General features: G+C 40.1%; 1 protein-coding gene and 1 non-coding gene across 3 annotated transcripts in view; one reads left to right on the top strand and one right to left on the bottom strand.

Moving 5' to 3' along the window:
- Ccser2 (coiled-coil serine rich protein 2) overlaps window positions 1-20,184 on the top strand; it is a 107,727-nt gene that overhangs the window by 65,342 nt on the left and 22,201 nt on the right. For both annotated transcript variants that reach the window (XM_032919240.1, XM_032919239.1), the window contains 2 exons: window positions 9,163-9,358; window positions 20,043-20,126. In XM_032919240.1, the coding sequence (XP_032775131.1) occupies window positions 9,163-9,358; window positions 20,043-20,126 (280 nt within the window). The remainder of the gene's footprint in view (window positions 1-9,162; window positions 9,359-20,042; window positions 20,127-20,184) is intronic.
- Window positions 7,648-7,774, bottom strand: LOC116915193. The gene has a single exon (XR_004389849.1). It is a non-coding gene; the product is annotated as a small nucleolar RNA SNORA15 (small nucleolar RNA).

Below are 20,184 nucleotides of genomic sequence, written 5' to 3'. Positions count from 1 at the left end.
TGGCTAACAGACAGGATAGGGTTGTTTTCACCCAATTTCAAAGTTTGAGCCAATCAGGGCTCGGAGGGAATGGTGGAGCTCGTGGTTTGAGGAACAAATGGCAGAGGTTCCTTACGTCACTACACACCAGGAAGTAGAGAGTGAGGCTGGTGCTGACTGCCAGGTATAACTTTCAAAAGCTCGGCCTTAATGGTTTATTTCCATCAATCTCCTCCCATACATTCTCCAACTTCCTAGAATGTCATTACCATCTGGATCAGGAGCTTGTGAGAGAGACGTCATATTCAAACCATAACAAATGCTTAGTTTTAAAACTTTTTCATTCACTTAATACTCACTGGTAGCCTGTATAATGTATACTACCCTAAAGGCTTGAGCTGATGAGAATTTGGAGATAGTACGAGAAGTGCGAGTTGTGGATTGGGAATGACTTCTTGGACTATTGTGTTAAAGATGATAGAATTCTGCATTGATATGGCTTAATAGTAGACATCTTTACACTGAAGCTAGGGAAAGACTTGTGTCTGCCATTTCTCACATATATGTGTAATATATAGTCTGTGGAGAGAAAGCATGCGGATACTTACACTGCTGTGTTATTGCTGTGATAATGGGTGCCTAGTAAAGGTATTGAAAAGGGTTACCATGCGTGTGCAGCTGTGTTTGTATGTTCTATCTAGGATAACACAGAGTAAGGATGTTACTTTGAATCAGTCCTACAGTTCTGACTTGGAGACTGCAGGGGATTAGTGTCTTAGTGGGGCATGTGAAGGAGAGCTGTGAGCATTCAGCCAGGAACAAGGGCAGTGCAGAAGTCTGCATGACAGAGTCTGGCATTTTCAGAGAACCACTCTTCAGGTTTATCATAGTTGGACCTTAGCCTATTAGAAATGGAATGGGGGTGGTGTGGGGGCTGGAGAAATGGCTCAGCAGTAATAGCTAAATAAAATAAATAAAATTTATAGAAAATTAAAGAAACGGAATGGATAGCATGGAGGTAATTGTCTCTGTCCTTAGAAATGTCCCAACTGAGACTGAGTAAAGGTAGAAAACACACCTCATCTCCCCCACTAAACTCCAGAATGCTAAACTCTGATTCCCTATATATTAGCAGGTACAGAAGAGAGTTCTTTGGTCAGGTAAATTTAAGAACGAACAAATTAAATTATTTGTTTAAATGGTGGCTGCATTTTACCTGTTTCTATAAATTGTTACTTTGAAGAATTTAGTGAAAGATAATATATAGCATTTTCCCAAATCTCTTTTTAGAGCTGATATGCTTTAAAGCGCTTTTGATTGTGAATTGCTAGTTCCCAGAAGTTTGTGTTGAGGGGAGAGAGCACAAACAGTATCATTGCAGATTGCCAATCTGATTAATTCAGCATGGAGCTCCCTCAGAACTGGCTGAACTCACTGATAGTAGTTGACTGGTTCATTTTATCTTCAAGATTCCCATGTCTGTGCTGGGTTTTCTAATCATGCCTGAGCTACATACAAGGTTGGGTGTCACACAAAGAAATTTACCACAACAGGCCTTAGAGCTGTCATTTTCTGTGTTCCACTTAGTGCTAAAGACTGAGAGTATAAACCACCAGGGTACCATAGTTCATTATGGCATTCTGTCTCATCAGTAGCTTGCCTGCTGTTTCAGAACTACTGATCCAGATGTCCTCTGGTATTCTCATCATAATGCCACTTCTTTCTTTTACCCTGCTTAATATTCCACTCCCATTTTCTCCCAATGGTTCTCTTTTCCTAAAATGTTTACATTATATAGAATTCTCTCTACCCTAACAAAGCGTACAGCCCTGCCCTCCTTGTGGTTATTCTAATTAAAACTGAAATCTAGCTCTTAACTAAGTGCATTGCCTTTCCAGTAGCATTTCTATAGGTGAGATCTTTATGTTTTAGGAGTCCTAGTATGGGGCGTGACACTTTCACTCTTAATCGTCACTTCTAAGTGAAGTATTTTTTCTCACCCCCCCAAGCTGAGGATGGAACCCAGGGCCTTGCACTTCCTAGGTAAGCACTCTACCACTGAGCTAAATCCCAACCCTCTTAAGTGAAGTATTTTTAAGTCACTAGTTTGAGACTCAGATCAGCTCCTGTTCATTCATCCCTCTATGTATACTTTATAAAACTCTGTGGCTCACTGGCCTACTCCATTATAATATTCAACCATGAATAATTCATTGTTATACAAAGGACTCTTAACTTTGTCCTTAGCTCTTAGGATTTTATGTATACTCGACTTCATCTGAGAACAGGTAGTTTTACTTTGTCCTTTTAAACCTGTATAGTTTTCTTTCTTGTACACATAGAATATTTTTCATTCTTTCTTTGCCACATCTTTTGTCATGGTGTTGAATATCAGTAGTGAGAGCCAATAGCTATCTATGCCTTGTTTCTGATATTAGGGGGAAAACATTCATTTACTGTCAAGAAAGGTATTGTTTGTTTTGTTGCTTTTTGTTTTTGAAATAGATTTCATTTTAAATCTGAAGACATTACCTTCTGCTTAGACTTTGTTGAATATATATATTTTTTACACTCCAGATTTTATTTCCCTCCTGGTCCACCCTCTGACTGTTTCACATCCCACACCTTCTCCCCACCCCCTCCTCTCTTTACGAGGATGTCTTCACCCCCCTCCCCACCAGACATCTATACTCCCTGGGCCCTCCAGACCCTTGAGGGTTAGGTGCATCTTTCTGAGGGAACCCAGACCTGGGAGTCCGCTACTGTTTATGTGTTGGGGGCCTTGTATCATCTGGTTTATGCTGCCTGGCTCCAGTGTCTGAGAGATCTTGGGGGTCCAGGTTAAATTGAGACTGCTGGTCCTCCTCCAGGGTCACCCTCCACCTCAGCTTCTTCCAGCTTTCCCTAATTCAACAGAGGGGTCAGCAGCTTCTGTTCATTGGTTGTGTACACAGATCTGCATCTGAGTCTTTCAGCTGCTTGTTGGGTCTTTCGGATGGCAGTCATGGTAGGTTCCTTTTTGTGAGTACTCCATAGCCTCAGTAATGGTGTCAGGTCTTGGGGCCTCTGCTTGAGCTGGAACCCACTTTGGGCCTGTTGCTGGGCGTTTTTTTTTTTTTTTTTTCTTCCTTAGGCTCTTCTCCATTTCCGTCCCTGCAGGTCTTGCAGGCCTTTCAGACAGGAACAATTATGGCTCAGATTTGACAATGGGAGAGCAACCCCCTCCCTCACTTGATGCCTTGTCTTTCTGCTGGAGGTGGACTCTGCAAGTTCCCTCTCCCCACTGTAGGGCATTTCATCTAAGGCCCCTCCCTTGGAGTCCTGAGAGGCTCTCTCCTCCCGGGTCTAGGGTACATTCTGGATGGTCCTTCCAACCTCCTACTTTCTGATGTTGCCTATATCTATTCTTTGTTGGCCCTCAGGTCTAAAGTCCTTTTCCCCCACCCTCTGTCCCTGTCTTCTTTCCCTCCCAGTTCCCTTCTCCCCTCCCTTTGTTGAATATTTCTATCATGGCAGCATCCTGTGTTTTCTCTAGTGACTTTTCAGTAGACTCCCCTTCCTATCATTCTTGTTACTACATTGACTTGGAGATATTTAGCCAGCCATTTATTTCTTGAATTATTCAGTTTTTTGGCATACGCCTTTTACATTTGTTTGTTACATATTTTTATGTATCTATTCTCAAGTGCTAGTTTAGTTTTATTGAGGTGGATGTTGTTTTGGTTATAGGTCATTTAGGATGAATTGCGAGCTGTCACCTTTTATAAGTATTTTTGAGAAGAGTTTGTGAAGGACTTTTTTTTTTTTACTGATTTTAAATTAGACTTGGACTTTTCTTTGTGGAAAAAAATTACACTGATAATTTAATATCTGTAGATATTCTATAGATTCCTCTTAGGTCTTAGAGTACGTTTTTACCCAAGTCCTTTGGTTCCTTGATGACTATCTGGTTTGATATGTTTGTTACTGAAGGCAAACGTCCAGAGGTACTGTATTCTCCTGCATCACCCAGACTTCTAGGGAAGGAAGGTAGGCTGGCAGCAGATTCTATTCTCTTGGAGTGGCTTCTCCTTTATCTTAGGGATTGTTGTGCTGGAGGTGGAATGCTTTGTTGATCGTCTTTCTCTTAAGACATTGACTCCTTGCTTCCTGATGAGAACTCAACTCTTATTTAACATTTCTTTAACATCAGGAGTCACTCTTCTTTGTCATCTAAAAAAACACTCACTTTGATGTTGGCTTCTCAGAGTTAGATGATGGTGTGACTAGGTTTATTATGTCTGGAGTTCGTTGAGCTCTTGGATATGTAGATTAATATTTCATTAACTTTTGGAAATTTCTGATCGTCAAGTACTTATTTCCAGCATTGACTTGCTCCTTCATCGTCTTGGTGCCTGTCACACTAAGAACTCAGTGGATCTCATTCTTTGCTTGTCATAAAAAGTTAGAAAGTCAAATCCTCAAATCAGCTCTTCCCTCTCCGAGATTTGTTCTTGCTGTGACTTGTTACCACTTTCCATTTCTGCCCGCAGTGAATGAGCATTCATGGTGGTCTGCACTCTCACCAGCACTAAGGGTTGTGCTTTGGACAGTAACCATTCGGTATGTAGTGGTGCTTGTTATAATCCACAGTTCTCCAGTGACCTACAATGCTCAATGCCTATTTTCCATCTATGTCTCATCTTTGCTAAGGTACCCAGATCTTTGCTAATTTTTCAAGTTGAGTTATCCTTATATTGTTGAATTTTAATAGTTCTTTGTATTTTGAGATATTAGTCCTGAATCAGATACATGTATAGGAAATATTTTCTTCTAGTGTGTGTTTTCTAATTTCTTAAATGGTGTTTAAATGGTGGTTATTTTTAAAATTTGAAGATGACTTTTAGAAATAAAGTTTGTTTGCAGGTTTTCTTTCTTGGAATACACGAATGTGTGTGCACATGCATATTGTATTTCAAAACACATTTGCAATCCAAGGTACACCAGGTTTTCTTTCCTAGTATGTAGGAATTTTACAGTTGTACATTTTATTTTGAGGTCTATTGTTAATGTGAGGTCATTTCTTTTGCACCTAGATGTCTGTTGCTTGGTTAGAGGCCATCCAATAGTAAGTTGCCTTTGCTGCTTTTTCAAAGAGGAGGTGGTTGCGTTTGGTGTTTCCATTTCTAAACTGCCGCCTTCTTGTCTTGTTTTGTCTGTTGGTTCTCCAATTCCATTCGATCTTGATTATTACAGTTTCAGATAGGAAGGTCCAAAGTGGGAGAGTGTCAGTTTTGGCTGATCTTTTTCTTACTCACTGAATCGAGTCAGTGGTTCTACAAGGTAACAACATCCTAGAGTGTTGATAGAATTGTGCCAGATCTAGCATTTAAAGAATTAAATCATCCCCGTAAAACATGTCTATTCAACTTCTACATGAAAGGTTTTAATGGTCAGAAAAATACTAAAGATTAATTTTGAAATAAAAATTGTGACTTAGAAAATAGACAAAAACAGCCTCTCATATCCATGCATGTGCTCAGAGACTCTGCACCCGACAGTGCAAAGCACACCTTCATAATGGAGTCATTTTGGAAGTGGGGAGGAATAAGAAGCTAAGTTACAAATAGGATGTATAATTTTGGAAGATGCTTCTAAAATTATAATAATTCATTAGTAATAGGATTGCTTTATTATTTAGGCTGGTGGATTGAATGGTAAATGCCACTTCAAAGTCTCCTTTCCTCCTTGTCCTCTTCTTTCTTCCTCCTTTTTCTTCTTCCTCCTCCTTTCTTCCTTTTCCTCTTTTTAAAAAATAACCCCTAAGTAATTTTTAAAAATTAACTTAGTTTATGAGTTATAATAGCTTCTGAGCTAGTGCTGTTGGCGTGGGCATGGGCATGGGCAGGAAGCCATCTGTAAGAATTTACCCTCGGCCAAGCCCCTAAAAAGACCAACTTTACCTCCTCCACAGCCATCAAAGCAACTAGCTCTTTAGCTAGGGGCAGAGCCTCTCCCCACTCCATACTGTAATCCTGATGTGCTTGATTTTGTGCAGGTCATGTGCAGCTAACCATACATAGCTCCTGTGAATTCATGAGTGCTAAAGCCATGCCCACAGGACAGACTTTCTCAGCACTCTTCTTACCTCCCATCTCTTGCGTTCTTCTACACTCCTTTCTGTAGTATTTCTGAGCCTTTGCAGGGTTGAGATGTATGTCCTATCTAGGGCTGAGCTCTCAACAGTCACTTATTCCCAGCACTGTAGCCATTCGTCAGTCTCCATTGCCTGCTACTCACGGCAGTAAGAAGTTTCTCTGATCAAGGCTGAGAGCAACATTAATTTATTGGTATTAACAGAACCATAGAAGATAGTGTGACACCTTATCCATTTGGCAAAACATTACTATTATAATCAGTTCCACCCTGTGATTTCATATAGCCCTGGCCTTTTGACCAGATTTCTTGTACCAGACCTGAATTCTTTCCTGTGGAACAGGCCTTGATTCCAATTAGAAGGCTGTTAGCCACTCATAACTGCCATGACTATTAGTGGGCACCTCATTCTGACAGGCCACTATCATGGGGTAAGCAGTGTATCTAACCAGCTGAAAAAAGTTTCAAAGTCAGCTCCAGCTGAATTTTTCTGTCCTCACCCAAGTTGTGTTGTGTCTTCAGCAGTAGGACTTGACATCTAGTGATAATATGGAAACAAGACAATGATGATTAATATCCGGTAATGGTTTGGGGGCTTTTGGGGCTTCCCTGAATCACAGGGAAGTCTCATACTTGTCTCTGAGATTTATATTTAAGAACTCACTTCATTAGCTACCCACACAAGGCATCTCTATTTCAACACACATGCACACATGTACACACACATGCATGTATTCCCATATGCATGGTTACAAAATAGGGGGTTTCCTAAAGGCTTTTCCATGCATCTTTTATTTTGGTTAATCCTTTCTACACATATCCTCCTGTTCTCCCAACCCTTCTCACACCCATATTTTGCCTGCATGTATGTATGTGCACCATGTGTGTATCTGGTGTCTACACAGGGTAGAAGGTGAGGATTCCTTGAAATGGGAATTATGGATTGTGAGAACATGTGGTTGCTGGGAATCAAACCCAGGTTGTCTGCAAGAACAAAAGGTGCTCTTATCCACTAAGCCACTTCAGTCCTAAATAATAATTTTTCTTAAAAAGTTTGTTTTTAATGTCATAGCTATAGAATTTTAGAATATCAGAAATGAAAGTTTAAAAAACAAACAAACTGGTAGTTAAAATTCATTCTCCTTTCTCATATAGTACCAAAACTGTAGTAACAATAAATACCTATGCACATAAAAGAGTAAGAAATATAGCCTTTCCTTTCATGAAGTACCTAGTTTTCCAGGCTTGACAAACAGTATATTGAGGTTTGGAGCCCAGTACTAGGCTCTATGAAAACACCTATGGCAGCACATGGTTCTACCTTATGGGAATAAGGGAGCTTTTCCAGAAGGAAATGCCAGCTAACTAACGATGAAGAGGAATTGTGAGGTACCTGAGTGGAGGGACGGCAGGATGAGTGACTACAAGAACTACTGAAAAGACGGTGTCCTTTGGAAAAGAGGGACACTTTGTAATGTGCTTTGGGAATTGTGGACAATTAGCTGTTGGTTAAGTTTCTTTTCTTTTCTTTTTACTTGTACTCACTTTTAATGATGACATACCATAAAATACAGCATATCGGCCATCTTAGAGGAAGACCTTACTCTTGCATGGTGTCTGGCTGTGTAAACTACTGACTGAAGAACACAGTAGGCCAGGCCTGGTTAAGTTTCTAAGAGAGAGACAGGTTTGAGGAAAGAGCTTGAAGAATAAACTGGATTCAAACCATTTTGAAGAATCTCCTTTTTTCATCAGTACTAAAATTTGAGCAGCTTCAGAGAATAACAATCTTGCAAAAATGTCTACAGTGAATAGTTTTGGGACTATTTGTTGAAAGATAGAAGCTTAAGTAGATGCCATATTCCTCTTCTTTATGATGACTGATATAAAACACACTTATTTTTATATATTTAATATACAGAATTAATTTCATTCTAATATGTGACAGTGGACATCATATTGGAGAAATGTTTAAGTACCTTGTGAGGACATGGGGGTACATGTAGTTGTCATACTTAATAACCGTCTGAAATTATGTTTAACATGGTTACAGTAATTTTAAGCTAACATTTCTGACTAGCACATTATATTTTGTGTATTCCCGTAAAATACATTATCCTTAGTTTTTTCTTTATTCTGCTTAGCTATTTAAAGGATGAGACTGAAAGGAAGTGCAGTTTTGTTTTTGTTTTTGTTTTTTTTTTTTGAGATGGGCTTGTTCTCTAGTTCCTCTTGCCTTAGGCTGTGATTCTGGCTTTAAGTTCTAAAGAATTTTTTTCTGAGACAGGCTTGTATGCAGCTCAGGCTGCCCTCAAACTTGCTTTGTAGCTAAGGACGATAACTTTGAAGTCCTAATCCTCTGGCCTGTACCTCCTGAATGATGGAATTATATGACTGTAGCAACACACTCAGTTTATGTGGTGATGAGAGTCAAGTCCAGGATCTTGTGCATGTTGGGCAAACACAATTCTGTCCAGGATTCAGAAAGTAGGTTTTGTTTTTTTAACATGTAGTTTGAGATTAGGGAGTACATCAGTTAGACTCCTGTAAAACCTCACAACTTTATTGGTAAAGATGGTTATTGGCTGTATAAAAAAAGAAGGAAGAAGTCATTCAGTCAGCTTTAATGATGGGCACTGAAGAGATGATAGTCTAATAGTGTGTCCACATTGGGAATAACATGACCCCATTACTTAGCTTGGGTTACGATGTCAGAAGCTGAAGACCAGGCGCTACAGAAAGGGGTGACACAGCTCTGTCAGCTAGAGCTGTGTCAAGAGCATTGCTTCTTTGTTTGTTTTTGGCGCTTTATTAAGGATGGTTCATTCAGCCAGTGTGTGAAGTACACCAAGTGGATAGGGTTAGGGAATCCTGAACGTGAGCTTTGCTAACAGCTAAGCAGAGCGTACTGCTCAGGGGACATCCAGTGACTGCGGTGAGTATGAGGGCACTGAACTGAGTTGTAAAGATTGCTGTGGTAATGCTGTGCTGCTCTTCTTCTTCTTCTGATATTGTCTATCTTTTCCTTCCTTCTTCCCACTCTTCCAGAGGCTCTCCTTACAGGGAATCTCCTTTGGGTCATTTTGAAAGCTATGGAGGGACCCCCTTTTTCCAGGCTCAGAAGATGTTTGTAGATGTTCCAGATAACACAGTGATCCTGGATGAGATGACCCTCAGGCACATGGTCCAGGATTGCACAGCTGTCAAAACGCAGTTACTGAAACTCAAGCGGCTCTTACACCAGGTGAGTACCGAATGACTATTCCAGCTTCACCTTTGTAACTTGGAAAAGAGGAGAATAAATTTGTAGGAATGACTCTTGTCACACTGATCAGAGTACCCACAGGAATAGCGTGGCCTGAAGAGCAGGTTCCAGTTGTTCATGGGAAGGAAGGGAGGGGAGCAGTTCAGTTTCTGGTAGCAGATTGTGTGCGAGAGGCTTCTCTGTCAAGGAAGGCAATGCTAGAACCAGGGACAGACCAGCCTTCCAAGGCCCGCTCTATTGACTGGCTTCTACCAGTTTCACCTCTTACACATGCTATACGTAGGGCCACAGGTGAAGAACAAGACTCAGTTGCAAAATATAAACCCATGCAAGAGAGTTTGGATTCAGTCTGTAATACCTGCACATTTTAATTTTATTCACTATGCAGACTTTCATTAAATTTTCACATTAATATTCCTTTTGGTGAGGGGAGGCAAGTAGGGCCTCTCTTTGTAGCTCTGGTTTTCCTGGAATTTGCTCTATGGCCAGGTTGTCCTTGAATTCACAGAGATGTGCCTGTCCCTGCTTACACATATGAAACACATGAGAAAACAGTAAGAAAAAAAAAAAAAAAAAAAAAAGGACAAATTAGAAGGTTGGATATTGTTTAAAAAAAAATAAGTGAACTCTTATTAGTACTCTAAGCAGAAGGCTTAGATTTTACACAATGTCTTTGTCTCCAAGGCCTGGTGCACATGTTCTAGGAAAGCCCTTAACGGGTAGTATGACGTGAAGCATGTAAAGGGAGCTCCCAACCCCCTCTTTACCATCCACCACTCCCATTCTCTTGCCCAAACTAAGAAGCAGCGTCTGTTTCCTCTTGAGTGGGGGCTCACTCCCGTGGCTTTGCACTGTGGTAGGCAAGGGCGCTACTGCTTACCACACTGCCGGCTGCTGGAGTTGGTTTTGTTAAAGTCTTCTCTCTGAGTTCACTTGGACAAACTCTCCTTTCCATATAAATGTTTAAAATTGTTAACTGTTGCATTTGGCCTTTAACCTATTTCTATTTGTTGTTACACACACCTCAGCTTTCACTGTAGTTTAAATAGGACTTTTATGTATTTAATTCTTTAACTTAACACAGTTTTGTGGGAGAGCATTGTGGAACAGTAGCATGATCTCATCTTTTTAGCCAGAAACAGGGACCTTGAGATTTGGTTTTCAAGGTCACCTGTATGTGTATATTATGTTTTTAAACCTAGGCCTTTGCATTATTTTAGGCTAATATTCTATATGTTTTATTTCATAATTTATGATCTTGATGTTATTTTAAAATCTTGAACTAGAGACTGGGAATATACTGAAAACCGTTCTGGCGACGCCTTACCTACCTCCTTTAATTCCCTAAGGCCTGCTTCAAATGTTTTTGGTTGGAGCATAATATACATGTGAGAGTGCTTATCTCATTGACTTTCTCAAATGGAAATGTAGTGTGTACTGCATTTGGTATGAATGGGTGTGTGGCCAGCACGAATCCATAGGGAGAACATGTTCTTCTGCTTTGGTAATGGGACCATTTATTTGGTTTTTGATAAACATCAGTCTGTTTGCCTGTTTTGAACTTGGGATGAAGTATAATATTCTTGGAACCATATAATATCCTGTCTGAGTTATTTCGTTATCAATGTATTTATGGGTCCTCACTTATGTTTTGCCCCAGTGCGGAGGTTGTTGACTGTCACATTATGCAAGCATTTTGTTTGTTTCACAGTTGACAGGCATTGGGCAAGTTTCCAGTTTGGGTTTTGTGACCAGCGCCACTGCAGGCTCTTAGCACATGCATTCGGATGCACATCTTTATGCACTTTTGTTTTTCTGTACCTGAATGTTAGGATTGGGTCCATCATAAAGCATGCTGGCATCGAGTTCTAGTAGACATTGAGTAGTTTGCAGAGATGTTGTGCAGGTCCACTGTCGTTTGCTCATCTCCTGTCATGAGTCCTTTGCCTTTGTCATAGCACATTCTGCTCTCTTTCAGTTTTGGATCAGGGAAGGAAAAACTTAAGACAGAGTAATAGAAAAAATCACAATACTTCTTTGAGTCTTTTTCTTTGGGTTGTAGTGTATTTGGTCTCTATGATACATTCTCTGTCTTCTACAGGATGCTGATCTTGAGAATAAGATAAAATAATATGTACTAGTGTTTATGAAATATCAACTACAATGTGTTCCATATTTCTTGTCACTCCAGTATTGTGCACAAAACCAGGAATTTTTATTCTTTCTCTGTGTGTTTTTCTGGGCACATGTCTATGAATGTACCATGCACATATGCATGTTTGGGCAGCCAGAAGGAATACTTGAAGCAGCTGTATCACGACTGGCACTCTGAGTTTAGAACACAGTGAGTGGTTAGTGCTTGGCGGTAGAAAACCAGAAATGGGGGTAGGGTGAGGAAGGATGAAGGGAGAGACAGTTGGTTTATAATGTCAGTGGAGACATTAAAATGAATATTATATGGCTAAGCATAAATCAACCTCAAGGAAAATATCGAAGTGAAGCATAGAAAACTGTAGTAAAATGTTATTAACATAAAGTTTAGGTTTTTTGAACTTCTTTACCAAAACTAAATACATGAGCACAAGTATAGATGGCAAAACTTGACAGCATGCAGACCTCATCACTTCATGGGGAAAAAGCATGTATGAACATGGCATCATAAAGACTGTATACTGCAGAAGGGCTCACAAATACGGAAATATGGGGAACTGCTTGACACTCATTCCCAGATTGAGAAGTGAAACAGTAGTAAGGTCCCAGTGTGTTCCTGTCTGATTGCAAACTCCTGTTTGCTAGAATCTAGTTTTCCCTATACACATTTTAGCTGTTATCCTTGTCTTAATTAGGGTTTTATTGCTGTGAAAAGGCAACATACCTATGACAACTCTTATAAAGGAAAACATTTAATTGGGGCTGGCTTACAGTTTTAGAGGTTTAATCTGCTATTGTCATAGTATGCAGGCAGACATTGGGCTAGAAAAGGAACTTGGTGTTCTATACCCTGATCTGCAGACATCAGGAGACTGTGTCACAGTGAGCATAGCTTGAGCACGGGAGACCTCAGAGCCTACCCCTGCAGTGACCCTTCCTTCAACAAGGCCACACTTCCTTATACTGGGACAGCAGCGGCCCTGCCAACAGTATACGTAATCGGGCAGAGGCTTTTAAATATTCTGTAGCTTAGGCCTTCTAGCTAGGGCAGTCTCTCAACTGCTCTAAACTTGATCTGACTAACCAAGATCCTGCTAGTACTTAGCTGTCTGCAGGGACAGAATTAACAGTTGAACACACAGAGACATACCTTCACACAACTACATATCCACCCCACTACCTTCTAATAGTGCTATTCCCTAAGGCCCAAGCATTCACAACCTGAGTTTATGGGGGCCATAATTATTCATACCACCACATTCTTCTTCGTGGCCTCTATAGGCTTATAGCCATAACATAATGCAAAATGCATTTATTCTAATTTCAAACATCCCCAAAGACTTTCATACTCTCAACAATGTTTAAAAGTTCAAAGTCTTTTTCTGAAATTCATGCAGTCTCTTAACTTTAATCCTCTATAATATCAAAGTAAATATCACGTTACACACTTCCAACGTACAGTGGCACAGGAGAGATATTGCCATTCCAAAACACAGGGACTGGAGAAGAGTTAGGAAACACTAGGCTAAAGCATGACAGAAAGCCTGGCTGGGCAAACTCCAAACTCTGATGTCAAAGCAGTCTTCAGATCTTAAAGTTCTTTCAGCTTTTTTTTTTTTACTTCAGCAGACTTCGTTCTCTTGGGCGAATTCCACTCCTAGCGAGTAGCTTTCCTTGACAGGTGACAACTCTGGCACCTCCAACATTTTGAGGTCTCCAAGGCCATCTAAGCTACAACCCCATAGCTGCATTTGTGTAATAAACTAATAGAACTTGTAATGCTGTATGTACAGATGAATGCATGCTTACATATTCATGTATGTATATGTAGTGTATCTGAATGTGACAGGAAATTTACCTTATTCTGTGTGTCATGTCCCCTGTTCCCCAAAACCACATTTAGTAGGTAATTAATAGTATACTCAAAACTTTAAATCTGATAAACTATAAATGTAGGCGAATGAGTGGTGAATAATGGAATTTTCACCATGTATGCCAAACACTAAAAACCCAGTAAGTCTACAGAGTGATAATTGTGCTGCTTTATAAAGAGACCGATGCAAAAAATGTCTGTTCTAAAGAAAGACTGAGTATTTAATATTTTTTTAATTCATAGATGATAGACGCCTAAGCAGAATGGCTAGCTTATAGTTTGGGATGACATACAAATACTAAGTAATTATCAGAATCATGTGTTACAAAGGATAGACAGTTATGTGCTGTATTACTATGTAAGATTCAGTCTGACGTGTATGATGTGAGTCTGTCATCCCTTGCAGACCGCCTGTAGGTCTAGTATAACTTTAACTAGCATTATAGCAGCATTATTTTTGGAATTTGTGAAAGCGAGTCCAAAAGTGGGAATGATAAAGGGTAAGCTTTGTGAACACTGAAAGAGACTAAGGGGTGGGGGGTGGGGACAAAACAAACAAAAAACCAGCAACACATGGAGTGGATGAGAATGGGAAGTAAGAGGAAAACACCGATGGATTTACTAATTAAGAAAGACAGAGAAAGGTTTTTAAAAAGAATTGTTGAGTTCAGTCAATAGCCCAGACTAGCAGTACAGAAAATTGTTATGAGCTGAGTGGTTATATCATGGTGTGTTTGCGTGTGTTTCTCTCCCTTTCTTTCTCTTCCTTTATTCTTCCTTCTTTTTCTTTTGGGCGGGGTGATGAGCAGTGTCCTATCAGGTGCTCCAGGGTAGCTCATTTATCCCAAGCCTGAATGGTCGGATTACAACAAGCTCGCACCACCGCACTGCACCACCGTGCTTAGCTGGAAGTATGTGTTGGGGAGGGCAGCTTAGAGGGACACGCCCATATTCAGAGATGCACTTCTTAGGTTAATGACAAATTTAGACAGGTTTACACGGAGTATTCTCTCAAACTATTATGAGGGTTTTCATGTATTTCAGCAGTCATGTATTTTCAAATGCCAGCTGTTTCTCTTGTGCTTAAGATGCTATGGCTCAAGCATCTTTAGGATCAACTCACTTTTGAAAAATTGAAAATGAGGTTTTAAGGCCTCCTAGGATGTTGCTCGAATTACTAGATTTTAAACACCATAGATCAATTATAAATAGTAGTGCTCAAAACTGTTAGCTGGCATTGGGGACTGGATTTGATATGATTGATTCATCTGTCTGTGTATCTTTGAGTTTACAAACTACTTTTGAAAATGGAAAGAAGCCTTCCCCTTGCCCTGCTGGCCTTGGAGGGTGCTCCAGGACCTGGCACTGGCCTGTCCAGACACAAAGCAGCTTTGTTGACATCACTGATGATGCACAGACTGCTCCTGCTGCCAGAATGCCTTCCTGACCACTTCAAGTATTCATGTCCACTGCAGCTGCTCTGGAACTCATAGGAAGGCCCCAGTTTTTGCAAACTCACGGGAGAACCTCCTGGGTAAGATGGCATTACTAGGTTTTGCAGTGGTTAATATGTGGAAGGTAAATATCAATTCAGAAGTCTACTTTCATACTGTCTCAAAAAAGAACACTGGGAGAAGGTTGGCTAAGAATAATCCTTTCATGATCTTGTATTCATCTTTCACAAAATGCCAGTGTAGATGGGGAGTGTAGCTCAGTGGTGTGGGAACAGGAGCCTGGATTCAGCTCTTCCTCTGAAAACAGGTCTTCGTTTGTGATTCGTACATGAATTCATTAGCATTGTAATTGCACGTAGAATTCAAAGTCTAAGGAAACTGCTGGTACTTCACTCGGTAAAAGCTCATAGTATTTGGACAGGCTGCTAACCAAACTGTTCATATTTTCTTCAGTGCTACACTTTATATCTTATTTTTTCTTGTATTTGTTAAATATCCTAATGCAGAATATTCAAAACAGTGTCCAACATGAATTTATTTATTGTATGAGTGTGTGTGTGTGTGTGTGTGTGTGTGTGTGTGTGTGTGTGTGTGTGTGTGTGTGTGTGTGTGTGTGTGTGTGTGTAGGCTGGACAACAAAGGACACGTTGGAAGAGTTGGTTTCCTTCTTTTAGCATGTAGTTCCTGGGACGTGAACTCAGGCTATCGAGCTTAGTGACAAGTAACTTTACCTGGAAAGCCATCTTTAAAACTAAAATGTTTTCATTCCGTTTATAATTTTCTGTTACATGTCTCAAAGTATTTTCTAATTTGGTCCCGGATACTTTCATCATAGTCAATGGTAAATAGATAACACTATTATTGTCTTATTTAAGGCAGGAACAGTCTTACTAATTCATTCAGGTAGAGAGTGTGTTGATGATCATTGGGCTCTCCTGTGCTTTGATCTAAAAAAAAGTCTTTTTCCTCTTTGATCTTTTACGTCTAAATTGCTGGGCTTTTAAAAATAGAATGCAAGGTTTTTGTTTTTTGTTTTTAAATTTAAGATGTAGAAAGCACTTAACAATAATTGCTCATTGTCTTAGGCAAGCCTGTGCAGTAATCTTCTTCCCACCCCCTTACCAGTGTTAACAATATTAGCTGTGGCCTGGGGAGATCGTACAGTTGGTACAGAGCTTGTCTGCCATGCACGAAGCTCTGGGTTTCGTTCCCACCACTCATTAAAGGAAGCTTGAGGAGATCTTCGCTGTAATCCTGGCAGTTAGGGGTTGAGTCAGGAGGATCTGAAATTTAAGGTCATCCTTAGCTGTGCAGCAATCTTGAGTCCAGCCTGTGTTTCATGACACTGTCTGGAGAAAAGAAAATTGACTACGTGGTGCCTTGGTTTCTTTAAACTGACTTCTAATCTTAATGCCCTAGATAATAAAGAACAGTATCGGTACAAATAAAATTGTTAAGGATGTGTCAGTAACTTTGTGACCTAGAACAGCAATTTGACAGTTTCACTTATGGGCTACAGAAGCTAACTTTTTGAGGCTATGGTGTGTGTTTTAAAAGGATCACAAATGATGCCATTAATAGCACCAGCTTATGGCTTCCTTCTAGTACCTGCTTTCTGAGTGCTCTGCTCTATATTTCCTTCCCTGTCCCTTTCCCTGCCCTTTCCATTGGCTCCTTCCCTCCTTACCCGTACCTTTCCTTCCCCGAGCTCTGCTGTATTGCTCAGAAGGCCTCTGACCCTCCCAGTGGGGTCCTTCCCACTGAAGTCTCCTAGGTTTGTTTGTGTGATTACATTCCTTGTAGGTAATTGGACTAGCTTCCTATTTGTGAATTGATTCCGTTCGTTCATGACATTTTTACTTTTTAGTTACCTTGAATCTGATTTTCAGTGTTATGTTAGGACTTGTTCATCTTTGTTGTAAAGAGTATTGGTCATGTTTACTTACACACTCTTTTGTCTTGTTTTTATGGATGTGGATTGATAGGATCACTTTTAACTTTGAATTTAGTTTTATTGGTAGTGTTAGGCTTACAGAGGGTATTTTTTTAATCTTAGATGAGTTAAAACATTTTAGTTTTAAAGTAATTTCTCCATTTTATACAAGTTTTCAAATTTGTATATGTAGAATTAATTGTACCTGTGACGGCTCTTGATTCTCAACGTCTGAGAGATTTAATGACCCCTCTCCTGGCATTAGCCTTGATCTGCATTCCCCACATTGCTTTGATAGTTTCTAAAGAACCTGGGGTTTTTGTTTGTTTGTTTGTTGTCATTGTTTTTGTTATTGTTTTAAAGCCAGTCTCTATATAGCTACGACTGGCCTGGAAATTACGGAAACTGGCCTGCCTCTCAGCCTCCCCGTGCTGAGATTAATGGCAGTCACCACACCTTGGCCAAAGAAATTGTTATTAGCCTCATTGATTGTTTTTTGTTTTCCTTCCTGTTCCTTCCTGTTTCATTTCTGTTCTCTACTTGTTCTTAGTCTACTGTGTTCTAGTTACAGGTGGGACACCTTTTTTATTTATGTCAGCTGTTCTAATCACCACTTTCTCCAAATACCACTTTAGTTCTATTCCATATACTTTGGTCTGTAACATCTTCATTTTCCTATTTACCTATGTCTTCCTCTTTGGGCTCATGCAGGATTAGGGGTTGGTCTTTCTTTCTAGCTTTTGAGAGACCTGCTGCTACTGAAGTGAACCCCTGTTTTCACAGGACCTCGTTGATATGTTCCATTCGACTTTCTTAAACTCTCCGCTCCTGTGTTTTATGCTTGCACATTTCTGTTGTGACATGAGTGACTGAAGGTGACACTTTTTGTGATTACCCCCACACACTCCTAAGCAGACTCTGTTCATTTATTTTTCATGGTCCGTGTGTTTTTTCTTAATTAGTTATATTAGATCATCTCTGTCGATCTGTTTTCATATTCATTCTGTCATCTCAAATAAGACTTTAAATTTAGAAAAATTTAATTATTTTACCTTACATATTTTATTTGTGGGTAGAGAAATTTTCTATTTACTTCTAGAGTTAATCCATTCTTTTGAAATTTTTAAATAACTCTTAGTAATATATTTCTTCTAGTCATTTCTAAATTCTGTGCCATTAGGTTTCAGTGTTCATATGAGTTGATATTTTCCTGTTTGTGTATGTAGTAATTTTGTATTGTGCCTTTGATATTTCAGTTTTTCATTTTGTTTGAGTTCCATAATGCACACACACACACACCTACCTCCTCCTTAGAGAGGGACAGTTCTGCTCGGCTTCCGACTGGATTGACATCATAGGTCCTTTCTCAGTGCTCTTGTCCTCTGGTCTCCATCTGCTTGGTGCTCAGCAGAGGCTAGTTGGGGCCTGTTATGGTTTAGTTTATTTCTTTCAACCTTGGATAAACTGTTTAAGAGCAGTTGTGCTTGGGCTGTGCCTAGGAATTTAGATGCAATTTAATGGTTTTCCTGATATTTTTTACCTCTGATATTTTCAGCTTGGCTGAGCTCTCTCTTTTCTTTCACCTAGAAGACTGGGCTTTTCTTTTTCTTGCCCTGCTGCATAACTTCCCACAACTACACCCACAGCCATTGAAAAACAGTATGTGCTATATTTTCTCCCATTCTTCTGGTGTTCTGTACAGTAGGCAGGAAGATATTTAGTCATTTGGAAGTAGGCTAAATTCTCAGACCCTCCTTTATGCAGAATTTTTTTTTTTTTAAATAAGACTTACCCCCGCATTAGCACGCCATGTCACTGGAAGGGAGATGAACTTCTTACTGAGATATATGATATGAAATAAGCACCCCATTCCTGCCTTCTTTTCCCTCCCTTTATTTTAAAACCATTTCAAAATGTAATGTTCTGGGACTAGGGGCAATGGCCCTTTCAGTCAGACACTCATCTTGAAAAGAAAAGAATGGGAATTTTAACCCCCAGTTGTTGTGTGAAATGCGCTGGAAGGAAGAGATGGGGAAGTGGGGTATCCCCAGCCTAATTGGTAAATCAGACCCGTGAATGACCATGTCTAAAGAAATGGATGTCATTCCTGAGGATGACAAGGGGTAGCTTCCTGCTTAGCATGTGTACTTGTGTGCAACACACGTACACACACGACCCTCTCAGGTCTTAGTGTTTGTAAGTTCACTAGTAGAAATGACATTTATCCAATGCTGAGAATTTGGAAAGAAATCTGTATTGCTTTTTAAGGTTTGCTAAATACATGTTCTGTGGCTCATTTCTGCAGATTCTGATTGAATCTCTGTGGTATAACAAATGGATTAAACGCTCCCCCACCTCCCATTCAGGCAGCCCTAATCCCTGGTGTGGCTGAGGGGGGCAGAGTTCCTGGAGCTGCTGCAGCTGTGCTGTCCTCCAACTCAGGTCCTCAGGGTCACTGCTGGCACGCGTCCTGCCCCGTTCATCTTTCTTGACAGTGCCTCTGTGAACGCAGGACGTTTTCAACTAGTAGTAAATCAGTCCAGAAAAGTTAGAACTAATAGTATCCTCTTTTTTATTTTGGTGTTTAAGGACAAAATACTTTCTTTTTTCACTTTTTATTAATTCTGTAGCTTGTAGAATGTTTAGGACTTATCCATCGTAAGCTTGAACTTCTGTATTTGGGCTTATATAGCACCAACTCTTTAAGACAGAGAACATTTCTGCCTTCCTCCGTGTATGTCCTTGACCTTCCTCCTTACTTAGTGCCTTTGCCTGTGTCTATCCTGATTTCCAGCAAAGAACATCACTTGCGCTTTTTACAGATGTCTTATTATGTAGAGGTATGTGACTCATATTCTTAGATACCTAGTATTTAATCAAATGAGTTTTATGGCCAAGCTTCATTGAGTTTTTAAATTTCTGAATTGTTTACACTCAAAATGTCTATCTAAACCAAAGCAGATTTGGGTGAATTTCCTATTTTTTCTTAGCTGAGTTAATTTTACATGTCTTCAGGACATTACTTATGGTTGCTTTCTGACTCTCAGGAGTTCAGTGTTCTGCAGTTTCCTTGGACTGTCTTTGCAGCTGCTCCCCCTGCCCATTTCCTTTGGCCAGTGCAGAGGAGAGGAGCTTTGGAAGGCTCAGCGCCTGCCCACTTGTTGTTTGCCTGTGTTTGAGTGGGGGAGTGGAGTACAGGCAGTGCTGGTGATTGCTGTATTCCTCTTTCATGTGTTCTCTCTTTCCTGGCAGCATGACGGAAGTGGATCATTACATGATGTTCAGCTATCATTGCCATCCAGTCCAGAGCCTGAGGACGGCGATCAGATATATACGGTATGGCTAGGTATTTACATGTAGGTTTCAAAGTTTTCATTATAAAAATAATACAGCG

The sequence above is a fragment of the Rattus rattus genome, chromosome 13, assembly GCF_011064425.1.
Source record: "Rattus rattus isolate New Zealand chromosome 13, Rrattus_CSIRO_v1, whole genome shotgun sequence".
Lineage (NCBI taxonomy): Eukaryota > Metazoa > Chordata > Mammalia > Rodentia > Muridae > Rattus > Rattus rattus.
The sequence above is the reverse complement of the archived record's forward strand: the minus strand, read 5'-3'. Positions and strand labels throughout refer to the sequence as shown.